General features: G+C 34.9%; 1 protein-coding gene across 1 annotated transcript; it reads left to right on the plus strand.

Annotated features, from left to right (window-relative positions):
- The first annotated feature begins 15,920 nt into the window (after nt 1–15,920).
- LOC103658816 (cytochrome c oxidase subunit 7C, mitochondrial-like) lies at nt 15,921–16,246 on the plus strand. Its single transcript, XM_040643731.1, has one exon. It carries the CDS (start codon nt 15,998–16,000, stop codon nt 16,187–16,189), a length of 192 nt encoding a protein of 63 aa, XP_040499665.1. The 5' UTR covers nt 15,921–15,997; the 3' UTR covers nt 16,190–16,246.
- Nucleotides 16,247–16,842: the final 596 nt, after the last annotated feature.

Genomic DNA, 16,842 nt, shown 5'->3' on the forward strand with positions numbered 1-16,842 from the left:
TTGACCAGAAATATATTAGGATTCTTTAGGCTTTATGACAACAATCTAAGCCAATTATTTTAAGGAAAGGGGAGAATTTATTGGTTTATATAACACTATAGAATTAGTTTTGACTTTTTTAAGCAGTTTGACATCAAATTATATCAGCGGGACTCAGTTTATCCCTCAGCTCTCCTTGGTTCCAGTATCAGCTTCAGGAGATGTCAAGATGGTGATAGGAGCTCCAGTCTGCATGCTTCCTGGTTCAGTTCTAGAAAGGTAGCAATATTCTCTTTCCCAAAAGTCACAGAGAATGTCTCATGAGACTTGGTTAGCTCTGATGGAATCCATGACCACTCTGGAGCCAATCACCATGACAAGAAGACACAGCACACAGACCTGCTAAGGCCCACACCTCCAACCTGGGTCAGAGGTTTTTGTTAGTTGGCTTCCAGGGACCACACAGATGTGGGGAGGGGTGGTTTCTTAGAAGAAAATGGATACAGGTATCAGAGGGTAGGTGAATGCATACCATGGAAACATTTCCAGAACTCACAGGCTGTACATACCTAGTAATCTTCCAATAAAATCATTCTATGACTTAACCAAGTCTATCTTCATTACATGCTAGGACTGTGCTTCCAAGGTTTTTTGAAATCACGGTATACAGAAAATAATAGCGATCCTGTGTTACGCTGAGGGAAGAAGGCAGCCTACAACTAGAAGTCAATGGCTGTCCCATACTGAGAAAGTCACTGTCTCAACACATCACAGCACAGCAGCACATGGCTGGGGAAGCTCCATCCAGGAGGCACATAATATTGTGGAAAGGCCACTTAATCAACTGAAGTCTCAAGTCCTGGCTTTTAGATCAGATCACCATTTAACTTGCTGTAAGTAGTTGAGACAGGTCTCAATTTTTCTGTACCTTTGTGTCCTCACTGGTAAAATAGGGGTCAATAATACCAACACAGCTTACCACAGAGAACGACCGAAAAAAATTACATAAAATAATGCATGTCAGTGTACTTTACAAACTATAGAGTATTACACGAATGTGAGGCATTATTTCTATTTTCTGGGATTCAGTTTTCCATTTGAAAAATAAGCTGGGAGACAGGAGACCTCTATGATACTTTCTTACACTGGATTTATACTATTATCTGATTCTGCTTCATAGCTAAATGAATCCACAGGGGGCAATGAGATGGTTCAACGTAGATACAACCAACACCACAGACACATGTTGGTAGAATAGGCTTGGCCAGGATATACATACTTATAAACTTAAATTACTGATCCCATTACATTAAAGGACATCTGAAAGAGCACTGAGCATCATTTGCCTAAACAAACATAAACAACATAAAACTAGGATTAGCCAAAACCATAGTGAAGGGTTCAGAACAGACATATAATTATAAACTTCAACCCTTAAGCATGAACAAAGGTTAAAAAGAGCACAGAAGCAAATTACAGAAGTTAAGTGAGGGGAACAGAAGACCTGGAAAGCAATCTGAACAAGGAGACAAGACACAGGATGCTGACTAGACAGAGAGCCTGACTTCTTCCAAAATGAAATTATGCTCCTCCAAAGTGCATGCTGCCTCAGAACTATGCCATGAACATCTGGCAAACATAGAAATGTTCACCAGGGCACACACAATCCTAAAATGAAGCTCAATGAGTTCTCAATGTCCTTTGCAAAGGGAAAGAATAACTAACTGATGCCACAAGAATTCATTGATCCCACCTCTCTTGTTCATACTAAACTTTTCCTGCTTAAAAACTGTAAGATACAAAATGAAAAGATTTGAATATTACAACTTCCTCTTTGTAACAGATTCCTACAGTGAAATATGCAGTGGGAGAAGTGAAGGAATTGGGGTCCAGATAACTTCAACAGAGGCACATGTAATTAGACATTACTGGAATTCTGGATAGTATGCTTGGCATAAAAATCAAAAAATAAAATAGAAAAAATACATAGAATACAATGAGTTCTTCTCATGCAGATTCAACATATAAAGATATTGGATTAAATATTTTATATAATCTCAGGAGGCCCTGAAAATGAAAAAAAAAAAAAAGATACAGTGACGTTACACTTCCGGGAACAGTATCTTAGCAAAATCCTGACTCTCCGTGTCCAGATCTTTTCCCAGTTTTCCAGTGAAATGTAATTAAGCCTCACAAATATCTCAGTGCCTCAAACTTTGTTCCATAATAAAAAAACAGCTAATTTGGCCTCTTCCTGTCAATACAAGGACATAAAGAGTACAAAGGAAAAGTGTATGTGAAAGAGCCTTGGGCTCTTTATAGAAAGTTAATAAAATATTTAATCAGCTTTACATAGCCAGTCATTAGCTGCACATCCAAGTTCTGTTAGCAGCGTGTTAATGTTCTAGATGGATGGATTCAATGGCTACTTTGATCTCCTCTGCTCTGAGAATCAGTGCCACATATACCAGCTATGTGAATAGTCAGTAACTCGGTGACATCAGTTAGTTGAGTGAAATATCAAACCAGGGGCGCCTGGGTGGCACAGCGGTTAAGCGCTTGCCTTCGGCTCAGGGCGTGATCCCGGTGTTCTGGGATCGAGCCCCACATCAGGCTCCTCTGCTATGAGCCTGCTTCTTCCTCTCCCACTCCCCCTGCTTGTGTTCCCTCTCTCGCTAGGTGTCTCTATCTCTGTCAAATAAATAAATAAAATCTTAAAAAAAAAAAAGAAATATCAAACCAAATGCTGTCATTCAAACCTCATATCACTATCATAAAATAAATCCCAAAATGCCCACATCCAAATCATAAAGTACAAACAAGACTAACCATTCTATCTTTTTCAGTTTGTGTTGTTACTATCAAATGAAAGACAAGATATAGGATGGAAAGAAATTAATGATTCAATATGAACAGAAGAACCTAGTAGTTTTTTAATTCCTCAGTGAATAATACTCATCCATTTAGCTAAGCAAGCCCCAAATCTAAGTTACCAATAACACTTCACTTTCTTAATCCCCATATTTACTCCGAGCTAAGGATATGAGATTTACCATAAGTACGTAAAACAGGAAATCATGATGAGAGATTTGAGAAGAGGGTTAATGTGATCTTACTTCCATTTTCATGGGATCACTCTGGGTGAAGAATATAGACTATAAGAGGCAATGGCAGAAATAGGGAGACTAGTTAGAAGCCTACTGCTTCACCTATTTAACCTCTCTACTTTCTTTATATCCCTGTTTCATTTCCTCAGGAAAGTTTTTCGAATCTTCTATATGCTCTTATAACCCATGTGTTTGTCATTTATATAGCCTTGTCATCCTTGCAATTTTATATTTATTTGTGTGGTTATCCAATTAATATTTGTCTCCACTGGTCAATGAATTCTTTCAAAAGGATTCATTCAGGTTTTTCCTTCCCAAATGTCTAGTAGAGTATAGAACATGGTTGGTGTGCAATGAATACTAGGGAAGGGAAAGGAGAAAAGGGAAAAAAAGAAAGGAAGGAAGGAAGGAAAAAAAGAGGGAAGGGTGGAAGTGACAAGAGGGGGGAGAGGGGTGTGAGGGGAAGGAGAGAAGGAGAGGAATATATTGAGTTACTTTACCCCCCCCAAAAAAAAGTTACTTTACCAATTCTGGTATAGTTGCTCCAAAATGATGCAATAATCTGGGGCAAATGGGATGATTTTTTGCAAAGGCTATAGGAAAAGTTATTCTCTACCATCTGAGGGAAGTATGGATCATGAAGCAGTTATCAGTAAAAGCTAATATTTAACATTACATCAAAAACTAAGGATATACTGTATGGTGACTAACATAACAATAAAAAATTATTATAAAAAGTATATAAAATAAAATAAAATAAAATAAAAGCTAATATTTACTGAGAACTTCCTAGGTCCCAGGACTTTATTTATCTTACTGAATCTTCTCAACAGCCTAAGGAGTTTGTATTATCACATCTTTCAGATGAGTAAATGTACTTAGAGCAGTTAGTTACACAGTCAATAAGTTGCAGAGCTGAGGGTTCAAACCTTCCTGTTTAGCTGCCATGCACACTGCCTCCTGCAGGGACAGTCAATAGGAATTTTATTAAAGATTTACTTCTTGCAATCCCATTCCTGAAAATCCATTGTGTCAAACAAATAGCAGGGTTCAAATGTAGATGAATTTCTGCTGCACATCTAGTGTGTACATTTCCCCCAACAGAAACAATTCCAATCAGTGTCACACGGTTTCATTTGAAATTTTAATGAGGCACAACAAGCAAAAAGGAGAAAGGGAAGAGAATGGAAAATCAGAGCCATCTAATAGTAGAATCTAAGAAATTGTATTTGCTGCAGTATTAAAGCACAAAACAGAATCTTTCATTTCTAGCACCATTTAAAAGAACTTGGCTTGTTTCACATATTAACGAAAAATATAATTTAATATCACTTTGAGGCATAGAATAATTCTTATTTCAGATGTTCCATAAGAACAATAACTGCCACAAAAATGAATCTCTTCTTTTGATAAATCTTCAGAGAGAAATAGGAGAAAAGTCAATTTAAGACTACATGTTGGAATTCTTTCATCGCAGCCACTTAATGAATCATGCTTTTTCTAAAATATTTATGAAAACTTTCATCATTTAAATATTTTCAGTGAATTTCATTTTTTCCCAAGGAGAAACTATCCTTTTTCCTTAATATATGGTTAGAGAAAGAGATCAAGATACCTGTATGTATAGGTATATATCTATCTACATCTATATCTGCATCCATTCCTTTCATAAGCAGTTGGCAGGAATGTAAACTGGTTCAACCTTCTGTCAGGCAGTTAAGGAGCACACATCAAGTTCTTATAATGTTCATATTTTTGATCCAATAATACAATGTCTAGGCATTTATCTTATGATAATATAGAAAGATTTAACTACAAGTATAGTTATCCTGGTATGGTTTATAGTAAAAACATCAACAACAAAGAGGTAATCTATCTAATAAAAAGTGATCAGTCAATAAATTACAGCACATTTGGATACTGGAATACTATGCAGCCATTATAAATAATGCCACAGAAGCACATTTGTTGATTTGGAACTACGTTTAACAGTATATTATCCAGTGAAAAAAAATGAGTTTAAAAATAGTAAGTATAAGTATAGCATATTTCCACTTTTGTAAAAACACAAATATTATATACAGAAATAAGTCTGAGAGAACAGTTACCGAAACAATATTAGTTGTATATAGAAACTGAGATTATGGAATAAATACATATGTATAAATAAATATATGTATATATATGTGTGTGTGCTTATAATTTATGTATGTGGTGTGCATGTGTATATATAATATATATACATATATATGTGCATACATGATTTTCACATTTTCCAAAGAAAAAAATTGGCCCACGTATATGTTTCTTTCTAGAAAGAAAATTACCAATGTTAATTTTTTTTTGAGATTTTATTTATTTATTTGAGAGAGAGAGAGCATAAGCACAAGCAGAGAGAGAGAGAAAGGGAGAAGCAGACTCTCCGATGAGCACGGAGCCCAACGTGGGGTTCCATCTCAGGACCCTGAGATCATGACCTGAGCCAAAGGCAGACACTTAACTGACTGAGCCACTCTGGCACTCCCCAACGTTAATTTTTAAATCAAATCATTATAGTCAGTTACCTTAAAAAAAAAACAAAACTATGAGAAATAAAATGTATACAGCCAAAGTAAGAGCTTAAGATACTTAGTGAAGATACAATTAAAAAAATAAAATTTACCCATCAGTGTCTCCTAATTATATATTGAACCATAGATAAATAATTATTGCTTACTCCTTTCTACAGAGATATCCGAGATTAGCCAATCATTTTACCTAACTGCGTTTTCCCTAGGTCTTTTAAGAATGTTCAGAAGTTACATCAAGTGTCTTTCTATAATAAAAATACCCACTGTGTTCCCATTCAGCTTGTTAAGAAATCAAAGAAAGAAATTAAGTTAGTTTGGCATGATTTGTTTTTGATGAGCCCATGTTGCCTCCTAATTATCACATTATTTTCCTCCAGATGTTTGCAAATTGAGTGAGCACAGAGATTCTCTTTGTTGAAATGCACCATGAAAGCCCTGGACAATAGACTATGTTTGAAAGCTTTTGAGTTACTAGGTTTTCTAGTATTTAAAATGGAGTTTATCCGGCTGGGAAAAAAATGTGCACATACTTTAAAACATGACGATTTAAGTATTAAAGTTGGCTATGTAAAAGTAACAGAGCTAATGATGAAAAAACCCCTCTGAATCCCATATATTAAGAAAGTCCCAGGATCATCTGCTCTTAACCATTCAAACAAACAGAAAGTAGTAGCGGCATGAAAACTGGAACATATGGCTCTAAAAATGCAGATACAAATGTATATGGCTATAGGTAAAAACACACACACACACATATATATCTGCAATTTGAAAACACACTGATCATTTTGATTATGGTTTACTCAGTTTGTGCAGTTTTGCTGCAGCATATAATCCCCTAGTGCACAACTGAGACCTAACTTTCATGCAGGGTAAACAAGGAAATAAAGCTGCATTTTTTCAATGCTTTTATCTAATATCAGCAACAGCCATGAGTGGACAAAACACTTGCCAAGACTGTTGACCTCTGTGTCTCTTTATCTACAAAGCAAGGTTAATGATAGCAGGCAGGGAAAAGAGTTTGATAAATGAATGAGACATACTGTGAAGACAGAATGCTAAAAAAGTGAGTAGTGATCTCATATCAAAAAATCGGACCATAAACATGGAATATTTTAAATACTCACTTTGAACTATAACAGAAGTGAAAGCAAGAGGCACTGTAAGGCTGCAGAACAGATTACGTTCTTTTATAGCCTAAGAGATATAAATGCCCATTAATTCACTCTTGGCAAAATTGGCCATCAATACTTTTACAGATCAAATGTGATAACCCTGAAATGCTTAAAAAATTACAAGGGAAGTGAAGTTCCTCTTTAGTGCTCCTACTAACCCTTACTCAGTCTCCTCTCCTCACAAATATATTTGAGAGAATGAGAGAGAAGTACAGGTTTATAAAATAAACAAACAAACAAACAAAAAGCCCTCTATTGTAGCCTAATTGCCTGAGCTGGTTGATTATATCACTATAAATATTCAAAAGGGAAAAAAGAGAAGGAAGAAATAAAGGGAGGAAAGAAAAGGAAAGGGAAGGGGAAGGAAGGGAAGGGAAAAGAAAACAGAGAAGAGAAACTCAAACAATGAACGTACCTGTAAAACACACTTCACATACTCATTTACCTTTGTAACGCCCTGACTCCCAGAGAATCAACTCTAAATATTCTTCATTATGGAAAACTTCAAAAACTTCACAATCTTGAAATGTTTGTAAGTACATCTGGCTTATTCTGAAATCCTATTTCCTTCCAGAGTTATATATGTGCTGGGAACGTCCTGACACCACAAATTAACTGCCTTAAGTTTTACTGGTGAGACCATTTAAAAACAACTCTCCACGTTGCTATAGACTTACTAGTACTAGTGACAAAGTAACAAAGCCCTGCTGAGAAGCATGCTGAGTAGATGGTTAGCTGTATCTACTCACTAACCAAGGGTCCCATTATCACTTCACCACGAGCTTGATTCAAATTCAGCAAAACTATAAATTCCAACATACCAATAGATCACTTGGAATTATGAAAAAAACATATTTGTTAAATGTGCCACAAGGATTCACTGCACAGAACCAGTCTTAATTTTCCTTTTCCCCCTTTGCTTCACAAATTCCCACTAAGCATTTAGGATTCTCACATGGACTTGTGTTGACTCAAAACTCTCCATGCGATTCCGTCACCTGATTGCTTCTCATAGTGATCCACATTCCAAACCAGTCTGTTCCCTTTCTCTGTCAGGATTCTTGTTTTATGCTCATTTCCATACAGGCTTAATCTCTGGCAGGTAATGTGTGTAGAATGGCTGTTCCTCCCATGTAACATATTTATGTTCTAAGATACTTTCTGAAGATGCAATGATTTAAAGAATATTTAAAGGAATATGAGGGTATAATGAGTCCTGGGGCTAGCTAGTAGAGAGAGATTTTGCATAAGAGGACCTCACAGAACCCATTAAGTCGTATCATGTAGACAGCCGCCTGTCCTTCAATAAAAAAGGTCATAAGCTATAATGCCTTGTACTCCTTCTAACATACTAAGTATGATGTAATCATGGGAATGAAGATTTGGAAATAGACAGGACTGGAATAAAAACAAATGGGGAAAATGTTGATAGGTATATAAAATGTCATTAAAATGTAAATTCCTAAGCAACGCCACCTTCTTCTTGTGCTATGGAAGTAGTGCTTGAATTATATATGGCTATGTATGCCAAGCTGTGCTTCGGTTCATAGAAAGGCACTCAGCTCTTTTTGGAAAGTTCAAAGAGAAATATTTGCCACTTCCCTTAACTGGAATTGTCTCTCTGAATGCTGATAGCCAAATGTGAAGTTGCAACCAAAACTGTCTCAAAAAGTCTATAAAGTGCATTTATTTCTGTTAGCAATTTTCCACTTAAAATGTTACAAATTCTTCAATGCTATCACTCTAGCAAACAAATAAATCAAAATTAAAGTTCAAAACTCTTACTATGTCTAACAGCAGTGGCTCTAAATCAAACAAGTAAATTTTAATAATGCAATACCTTCTTCACCAAAGGATTTGGAAGTCTGAATGGCAAAATTAATTTTCATTTATCTTAATTACGAAAACGTTTCTCCTTTACCTGGCGTAAAGTAAAAGACAAAGATAGTTCTCCCTTAGAACCACAAAATCAGAAAACTGCAATCTCTGTTACAATGAAATTAATAGAAAAAAAAAACCCTGAGAGCTTGGCAAATATGCATATTTATATAAATATATATAATATACATATATAAATAAACTAAAGTCATATCTTGTTAGATCATTCCTTTCCTCACATAAAATCATGAGACCACTAAAATCCAAGTGCACAATGGAGGATTACTCAGGTGATAAGGATTTTTCTTCGTAATATTAGTTCAAAGATAATTGTCCAAAAACAGTCATCAATAATAACATACTTTATACCAAGAGACATCTTTGTCCCTAAGCCCTTCTGAGAGTATCTCAAAGTAATCCACAGTCACGATCCCAATCTCATTCTCCCTCACAAGATCTGTTTGTGTAACACCAGTTTCTTATTATTTGAGTCAATTCTATGAATTAGCTAAGGATTGTGTTTCTCTTTCTTTCCCCTTCTATTGTCAATCTTTTAGACGATTTCCTGATCATTATATTCTTCAACTACAAAGGATAGAGAAGAACTATAAAGCTCTTATTTATAATGCCTGCTCTATTTTTGGAGTAAAAGGTTGAAGAATCATCAAAAATAATGTTTCAGTTTTTTTAGTTGCTTACATATATTGAGTTTCTAAGCTTTTCCTGAGTAAGCTAGCATAGCTGGTATAATACATTAAATGTACATAAAAAAGATTAGAAAGCCTGACTTTTATCTTTGGACCTAAATTATGGTTAAATATATATACACATGTATACACATTCTTGGCTCTCATTTAATACTGTACCTACTTACAGAAGTTATTTTAAAATATGATCCCAAACTCCCAAATGTAGTTGTCCATCATACAATATGGCACACTGGGTTTATATATATAAATTATCGAAATGAAATTTATTAAAAATAGTAATTTAATAATAAATTATTATTATTAAAATTTGTATTTAGGACTTCAACATATCTTTTGGAAAACAAAATTCAACCCCTAACAGTACCTGTAAAGACAAAGCCAACTATAAAAACCATAACAAAACAAAGATGTCTAGCAAAATATTTTGAAAGTGGAGTGTCAAAAACATTGCAACTGGTTATATGGAATATTCTAAGTATTTCCAGGAGGATTTAATGATGAGTTTGGAAGGAGAAAAACCAAGGTTTTTTCCAGAGCTAAACGACTTCTTGTCCTCTTAGGCAGTTCTCCTAAGAATAAGTTGCAGAAGTCTGTTGCATTAATAACCAAGGGCAAAATGTAGTCTGTAGTAATTATACTGATAACATGATCAACTAATGAAGTTCATTAGTCTAGTTGATGGAAACAGGGATTTATTGACTTTTTTATTTGCCACTGGTAAATGAGTACTGTATAGCGAGACACCATCCAGGCAAAGTATAAAACAAATGCATTCTTTCAGCATCTCATTGGTCTTAATTAAATTGTCCTTTTAACTCATTTAAGCTAGAATTATCCAGAGCATGTAAAATTTAAATACCTGTTTAAGCAATAATACATATAAGTATTGTATTAATTATGGATAGGCCAATTATTGTTAGGAAATTTAAAACAATCCAAAGTGATTTCACACTGCTCAGGTTCAAATGTCTTTGAATCAATTTTATTAATACTTGCTATATCCTTAAACATCTTGGTCCCAGAACAAACCAGAATCAAAACTCCGAGGAAAACTGCTCAAAAAAGTATGGCCTCAGATTATCAAATTTACTAAAAAATAGATTATATCCAAAAGTTCCAGAAAATAACCAATCGTTAAACTTAATGTTCTACTTCTCAAGATAGAAAAATGTTTAGGAAAAAGAAATAGAGATCTTTCTCAATATTCCAAGAAAATACATGTCATCATTATCTAATCACAGCTTCCCACCAACTCTATGCCCCTTTAGGTTCTTCACATATTGTCATCAGTATCACTTCTTGATTTACACATATTCACCGATGTAACAGGAGATACACTTAGATCTGAACTAAGGACCTTGTGTAAATATTTTAAATTTACAATATAACAGAGAGCCAACCCATTTAACAAGCTTTTAAAAGGCAGAGTGTGGGAGGGCAGCAGTTCTATACCTTTGCCCAATACAAAAAGGTCAAAAACCATGCCTTAGCTTCTAATGCCTGGCAGGGATCATAAGCTGTGCTTGTTCCAGACTGTTTTCCTGATCCCCATTATATTGTTAGCTCAGCAGAGGAAAGAGACAGTTTTTAAAATGTCACAGTGGGAAGTGTTTTAATATTGAGTGGTAAATCCCCAGAGGAAAATGCAAACTATATCCACATTGTTAACACTGCTTTTGAAGCAGGCACAAAATTGTTAAAATAAGTGACTTGGGTTTCTTTGCTTTGGTTGACGTTGTTTGTGGTCTGGGGTTTCTTGGGGGTAGGGAAAAAGAAAGTGTTTTCCATAAAATATAATTATTTTTGTGTTCTTAGGTATTTTATATTGTAGCCAAACTATAAAGAAACCTTCCCTTCCACCTTCTATCCATATTTTTAAGATTAACAAAGTAAAATGTACATAGAACAAATAGTGATGTTAAATTGCGTACTGAACACCTCAAAAGGTAAACTTGTCTGTTGAGCCATGTTTAATAGCATCATTGTAGAGCATTGCTACCCCACCCCCCAGAGGCAATCAACAGTTTTTTATAAATTAAACAGGAAAATTATGAATATTCAAATATGATCTAATTAATGTTCCAGAATGACAAGATCTGTCTTTAAAGGAAAAAAATACAGCCTCATTTTATTCACTGTATTGCAGAAAATAACGAAGACACAACAACAGTTTCTGGAGATTAAAATCAAGAATGGGTGTTTTTACAAGGCTGGAAATAAAAATATTAAGATTGTCTGAAACTTCCATACATCCCCTTCTGATGCCTATTGATGCTCTTCCTTCCTAATCTCATTTGATTTTTATTGTCTCCACTTTAAAAGATTTAACTTATCTATTTTCAAAAGTGCTTAGGTTTTCCATATCCATTGCAACTCCTTTGTAGGCAAAATTGGTATTTTGATCTCTGACGTTGAACATCTGCAAACTAAATTTATATGCATGATAATGACACACAATCATAAAGGATGTGAAATAATCTGTCTGTGTTACAACAGATGTCAATTTTTGTTGCTTGTTATTACTAAAAGGGGAAATGGCGCTCCTCCCTGTGACAAGTAATGTTGCTTCTAATTCCTAGCAATAAATGCACCTAGAATATGTGCAGAAGTGGCACTCAGCCTGAATATCCATCACCGGTTTGATTGTTTAAAATGCATCTGGTCCCTTTGAGGATATATACTGTGATTACCCAGTTCAAGCCTTTTCACACTATTGTATGTGTCATCAAATGACAGTAATGAAAATAACTGCAACCATTATTATAGGTTTTAGGACTTTGCCATCTGTTGAGTATTAGCCTTTGCCATTCCCCAACTGGCATTCCAGTGAGCCAAAATTACAAAGAAGCTACCCTGCAACACTGCATTTTTGTATCACCTTTCATCTTCCACACACCAAAGAGAAGGCATTCCTTAAACAGTCCTACCAGAATCTAGTAATTAAGAATGAATTTGAATGAACTCACTTGATGTTATTTCAAATCTTAAAGTACAAGTATAAAGCCTTAGAGATAAATTTGGCATATGCTATGCAATTCCGAGAATTAGCAGTGATATGTAATGTGACATTTAAGCATCAATCTCAAATGATGGTAAAAATTGTAAAAAATGACAAGTATGTTTTTATTTCCATATAATGCAAATTACTTGAAAATATCCTATATCTCTTATATGAAATGAGTAAATAGGATTAGGCTTATTTTAGGCTACAGACTTCTAACTCCTCAGAATGTCAGCATTTTGACTAGCCACAAATTTGTAAGGAATTTGTGTTCACAAATCCAAAGATGGATACTGGACTATGCTCTTGTCAGCAATAGTCCACAACCATGTTAGAACCTCACTATAACACCTTGTTTTAGAAAGGGATTCAGTATAAATTCCAAACACAAATAGGGTATATATATTACGTGATAAAATATTAGAGATTCCAAAATGCAGAGGAAAAACTATAACAATGAAGCTCAAACCTTGACTGAAAATTCGATTTTCCAATATTGTTAGTCTGAAAGTCCCGTTTGCGTCACTCAATTTAAAAAAAAAAAATCTGTGAGAGAAAAGCAGTCTGCTTTGAAATCATACAGTAAGAAAGCAGGAGCAGTGCAACTAAAGAGAAAATGCAGATGAAAATTTAGCGTGTTCTCCAATTACAACCCCTTATACTCCATTTGTACCCCTCAGAGAGCCCACTTCAGGTTGGGTACACTGTAAGCACTCAAAAGATAGCTATAGAAGATAACCGGAAATCAAAGGACAGGCAACATTAGGAATGGTACGGAGAATGTTGAATCAGTGTTTGGTAACAGCTGAATCCAAATCACTTCCTATTATAAGAAATTAAAAAAAAATTTTTTGAAATTCAAAATTTATTAAGTAGCACATAATCCTGACCAAAAAAATGCTCCTCACATTGAAAACAGCTGCCAGCTCAGTTTTTAGAAAAAGGGATAGAACCACCGTATTTTTTTCACTTTTTCCTACATGCACTGTTGCTAATACAATGAAGCTAACATTCTATCATCACTGAATCTGTCCCATGAGAGAACAATTTGGGGCATTCACTTTAAAGAATGCAAAAAAAAAAAAAAAAGATTTCAATATAAATGTATATTTTCTTTTCAGGCCGAATTGAAGACTAATTGTTCCAATTAGTTTGCCAGAAAGTAAATGAGAAAAGAATAAATAAGGAAAAAACATAATCAGGTGTAATTTTTTTAATTAAAGGAAAAACCCAACAAATAAAGGAAGAGGGACAGAGGAGATTACATAGTGTGATAGAAAATAAACCATGCTATTTCCTAATAGGATCTTAGAAAGAGTGAGAAAAGTATGTATCTTTCAATCTCACTTAGAGAGCAACCAAAAAAAGTAAAACCATTTTCTATCCAAAAGTAGACTTGGAAAAATAAATTCAACCAGAATAGGTAAAATCTGAAAAATTACCATGAATTGTGGAAGAGCTAAGCAAATGACAAATGACCAAAAAAAAGCAAAATAATTAAGGCAAAATTGAGTGGTCATCTTAAGTAAATGCGTGGTACTCTGCCTGGAATGTAGCTGATGACACAATTATTGATCCTACCTTAGTGACGATGTGGCCAGCTGAACAGAAAACAAAAATAGTAAGAGGAATAACGTCTCAAAAGGTTATAGTGGCTACTGAGGTCACTAAGAACACTCTGTAATACCAATTGCTGCCTGGAATAATATTTACTTACTGTATTTCTATTCAAAATGCTTTATACTCTAAAGCAAATTTCAAAGTAATGAGCTTATTTTCTTTGAAAACGTTCCAAAGATAAGTCATGGCCCTTTGGTGTTTCACCCATGCACGTCCCTTATTTGTGGTCAATAACAAATGATTCAGTTCAACTAATATCTCTTAGGAATTACCATGTTCTATGCACTTTGCTAGGAGCTGCAAATGACACTAGGTAAATGGGACTCAAATATTGTTGAGTCTGTGCTAGTATAACACCAACCAACAGGAAACATGATGTTGGAGCCATGAAGGTGGCCACTGTCTTTATTTGGATTATAGGAGAGTGGGAAAAACTGACATGAAAGAAGTTATGGCAAGAAATTATAAGAATGATAATCCCCTCCGTCCAGATTTACAATATAATGGAGAAAGCTGGTATGCAAACATAGAGCTAAGGTAAGGCTGACTGAGAGACATGCTTAATAGAGAGAAATGAGCTGTGCAACAGAGTGAGGCAAGGCATCAATTCTAACTGAGGACATTCTAAGGGAAAGGGGATTTGAACAGGCATAGCAAGATGAATAATGATGGGGGAAGGGCACTTGAAACAAAAGTTCAAGTATCCAGAGCAGTACCTATTCAAATGACAGAGACCAGAGGGTGGATCAAAAGATTTAAGGGAGATGTCAGAAAACCATGAGGGATCTTTAAAAGCCAGGCCAAAAAAACTTGAGATTGCTCTACAGGCAAGCCAAGGCAAGTAAAGATTTTTGAATTGAGCGGGTAATGTGATCAGGCCTCTGGCTCAGAAAAAAATTTTGGAAAGCATCTGTGGACCACTTACAAAATAAATACAGAGAGAAATCACTAAAAGAACATACACCAAAATACTCACAAAAGTGGTATTTTTGAACGACAACAGGTAATTACCTCTTTGTTTATTAATATTTTCTAAGTATTTTGCAATGAATGTGAGTGGTGTTTGTATTTTTAAAACAAGTTGTATACTTTTCTGACATAAACGTCCATCAATGTGAATATACTATTTATTATTACAAAAATATAAGAGGTTGGAAGCAGAAAAAAAATCTAAAACCATGTAAGTATTTAACTTTCAGTATCGATCAAGCCAAATGTAGCCATTGGTCTTTGGTCAGGACTTTTACTGAAATTGATTTAAAGCCAAATATTTCTAGCAGCTGGCAAATGATGGCACTTTCCCGAATATCCTGCAGTCTGGTCCTAGAATAGCACTGTGACTCCTTGAGTTACAGGAAGAAGAACCAGTTGGATCACAAATCCGGGAAGTAAGGACATTTCTCATCACTAAGCAGGAAGGTACAGATAAGCACAAGAGTACAATGACTTCCTGTGTTTTAGGGAATTAAGTCCTGACATGATATATTTCAGGGTGACTAGATATCCTTTCAAGAGCTCAGTTCCCATTTTTAATAAAAGGCTATCAAATATAACATTGATGAGGGCAAGGATCAACATCACTTATCACTCCTGGCACAATACTACTTGTGCTCCACTTGGGGAGAAAAGGAAAAAGTGAGAGGACTTCTGGGCAATAGCGTCCTGAACAATAAATACAGCACATGGGGAATGTTGGTAACTTCAGGAGTCACTAGATATACCACTTTGGTGACACTGTTTTAGTTCTTTTCCCTTAATATATCATGTAGTGATTTTAGAAAAAAAAATTTTTTTGCTTCCTCTTAGACTAATTTCCCTATGACCTAACACTAGAGTAGATTAAAATTCATATACTAACACCAAGGAACAAGGTCGTGAAAAGAGGAGGTGTCGGTGTGGTGCTCCCATTTCTACCATTTTAGGGCTCTGCGCCTTTCGCAGAACTTCCAACAGCGCTATGTTGGGACAGAGCATCCGGAGGTTCACAACCTCTGTGGTGCGTAGGAGCCACTATGAGGAGGGCCCAGGGAAGAATTTGCCATTTTCAGTGGAAAACAAGCGGCGGCTACTACTTATGATGACTTTGTACTTTGGATCTGGATTTGCTGCACCTTTTTTTATAGTAAGACACCAACTGCTTAAGAAATAAGGATGTTTTGATTAATCCATTAAACAGATGTCAAAAGGAACATTTTAAGAGGTGCAGTCTCTTTGAAAAATGGATCAAACTCTTGAATTGAACATACTCAATATGTTTGTAAATAAACTTATGGCATGAATCCTTAATGCCTCTTCTCTGAAAAAAATAAAAAAATAAAATAAATAAATAAATAAATAAATAAATTAAATGCATATACTAAAAAAGTTTGATTGTATTAAATTTTTTTTATTTATTTAAGTAATCTCTGCACCCAAGGTGGGGCTTTAACTCATGATCCTGACTACAAGAGCGGCATGCCCTTCTGACTGAGCCAGTCAGGTGCCATGAAGTTTGATTACTTTTTAAAGTGATATTTAAAAAAAAAAAAAAAAAACACTCAAAGAGGAGGAATGATGGCAACATTACATAAACTTCAAGAAGGAAAAGTTTGTGATCACCATAAAGGAAAATGTGTGTATATATATATATATATATATACTTAAAGGAAAATATACACATTATCCTTTAACAAATGGAATACTTGCATTTGCATGGAGTCTCCTGAAGAGAACAAAGCAATTAATCTATATTATGCAACAAAATCTACATTTTCTTCTCAAATCAATTGTTAGTAGAGAGAAGGTTCAATGAAAGTAAGTGGC

The sequence above is a fragment of the Ursus maritimus genome, unplaced genomic scaffold (genome assembly GCF_017311325.1).
Source record: "Ursus maritimus isolate PB19 unplaced genomic scaffold, ASM1731132v1 scaffold_3, whole genome shotgun sequence".
Taxonomy (NCBI): Eukaryota; Metazoa; Chordata; class Mammalia; order Carnivora; family Ursidae; genus Ursus; species Ursus maritimus.

Coding starts and splice junctions, on each gene's coding strand:
- LOC103658816 (XM_040643731.1), top strand. CDS start 15,998: ATGTTGGGACAGAGCATCCGGAGGTTCACAACCTCTGTGGTGCGTAGG.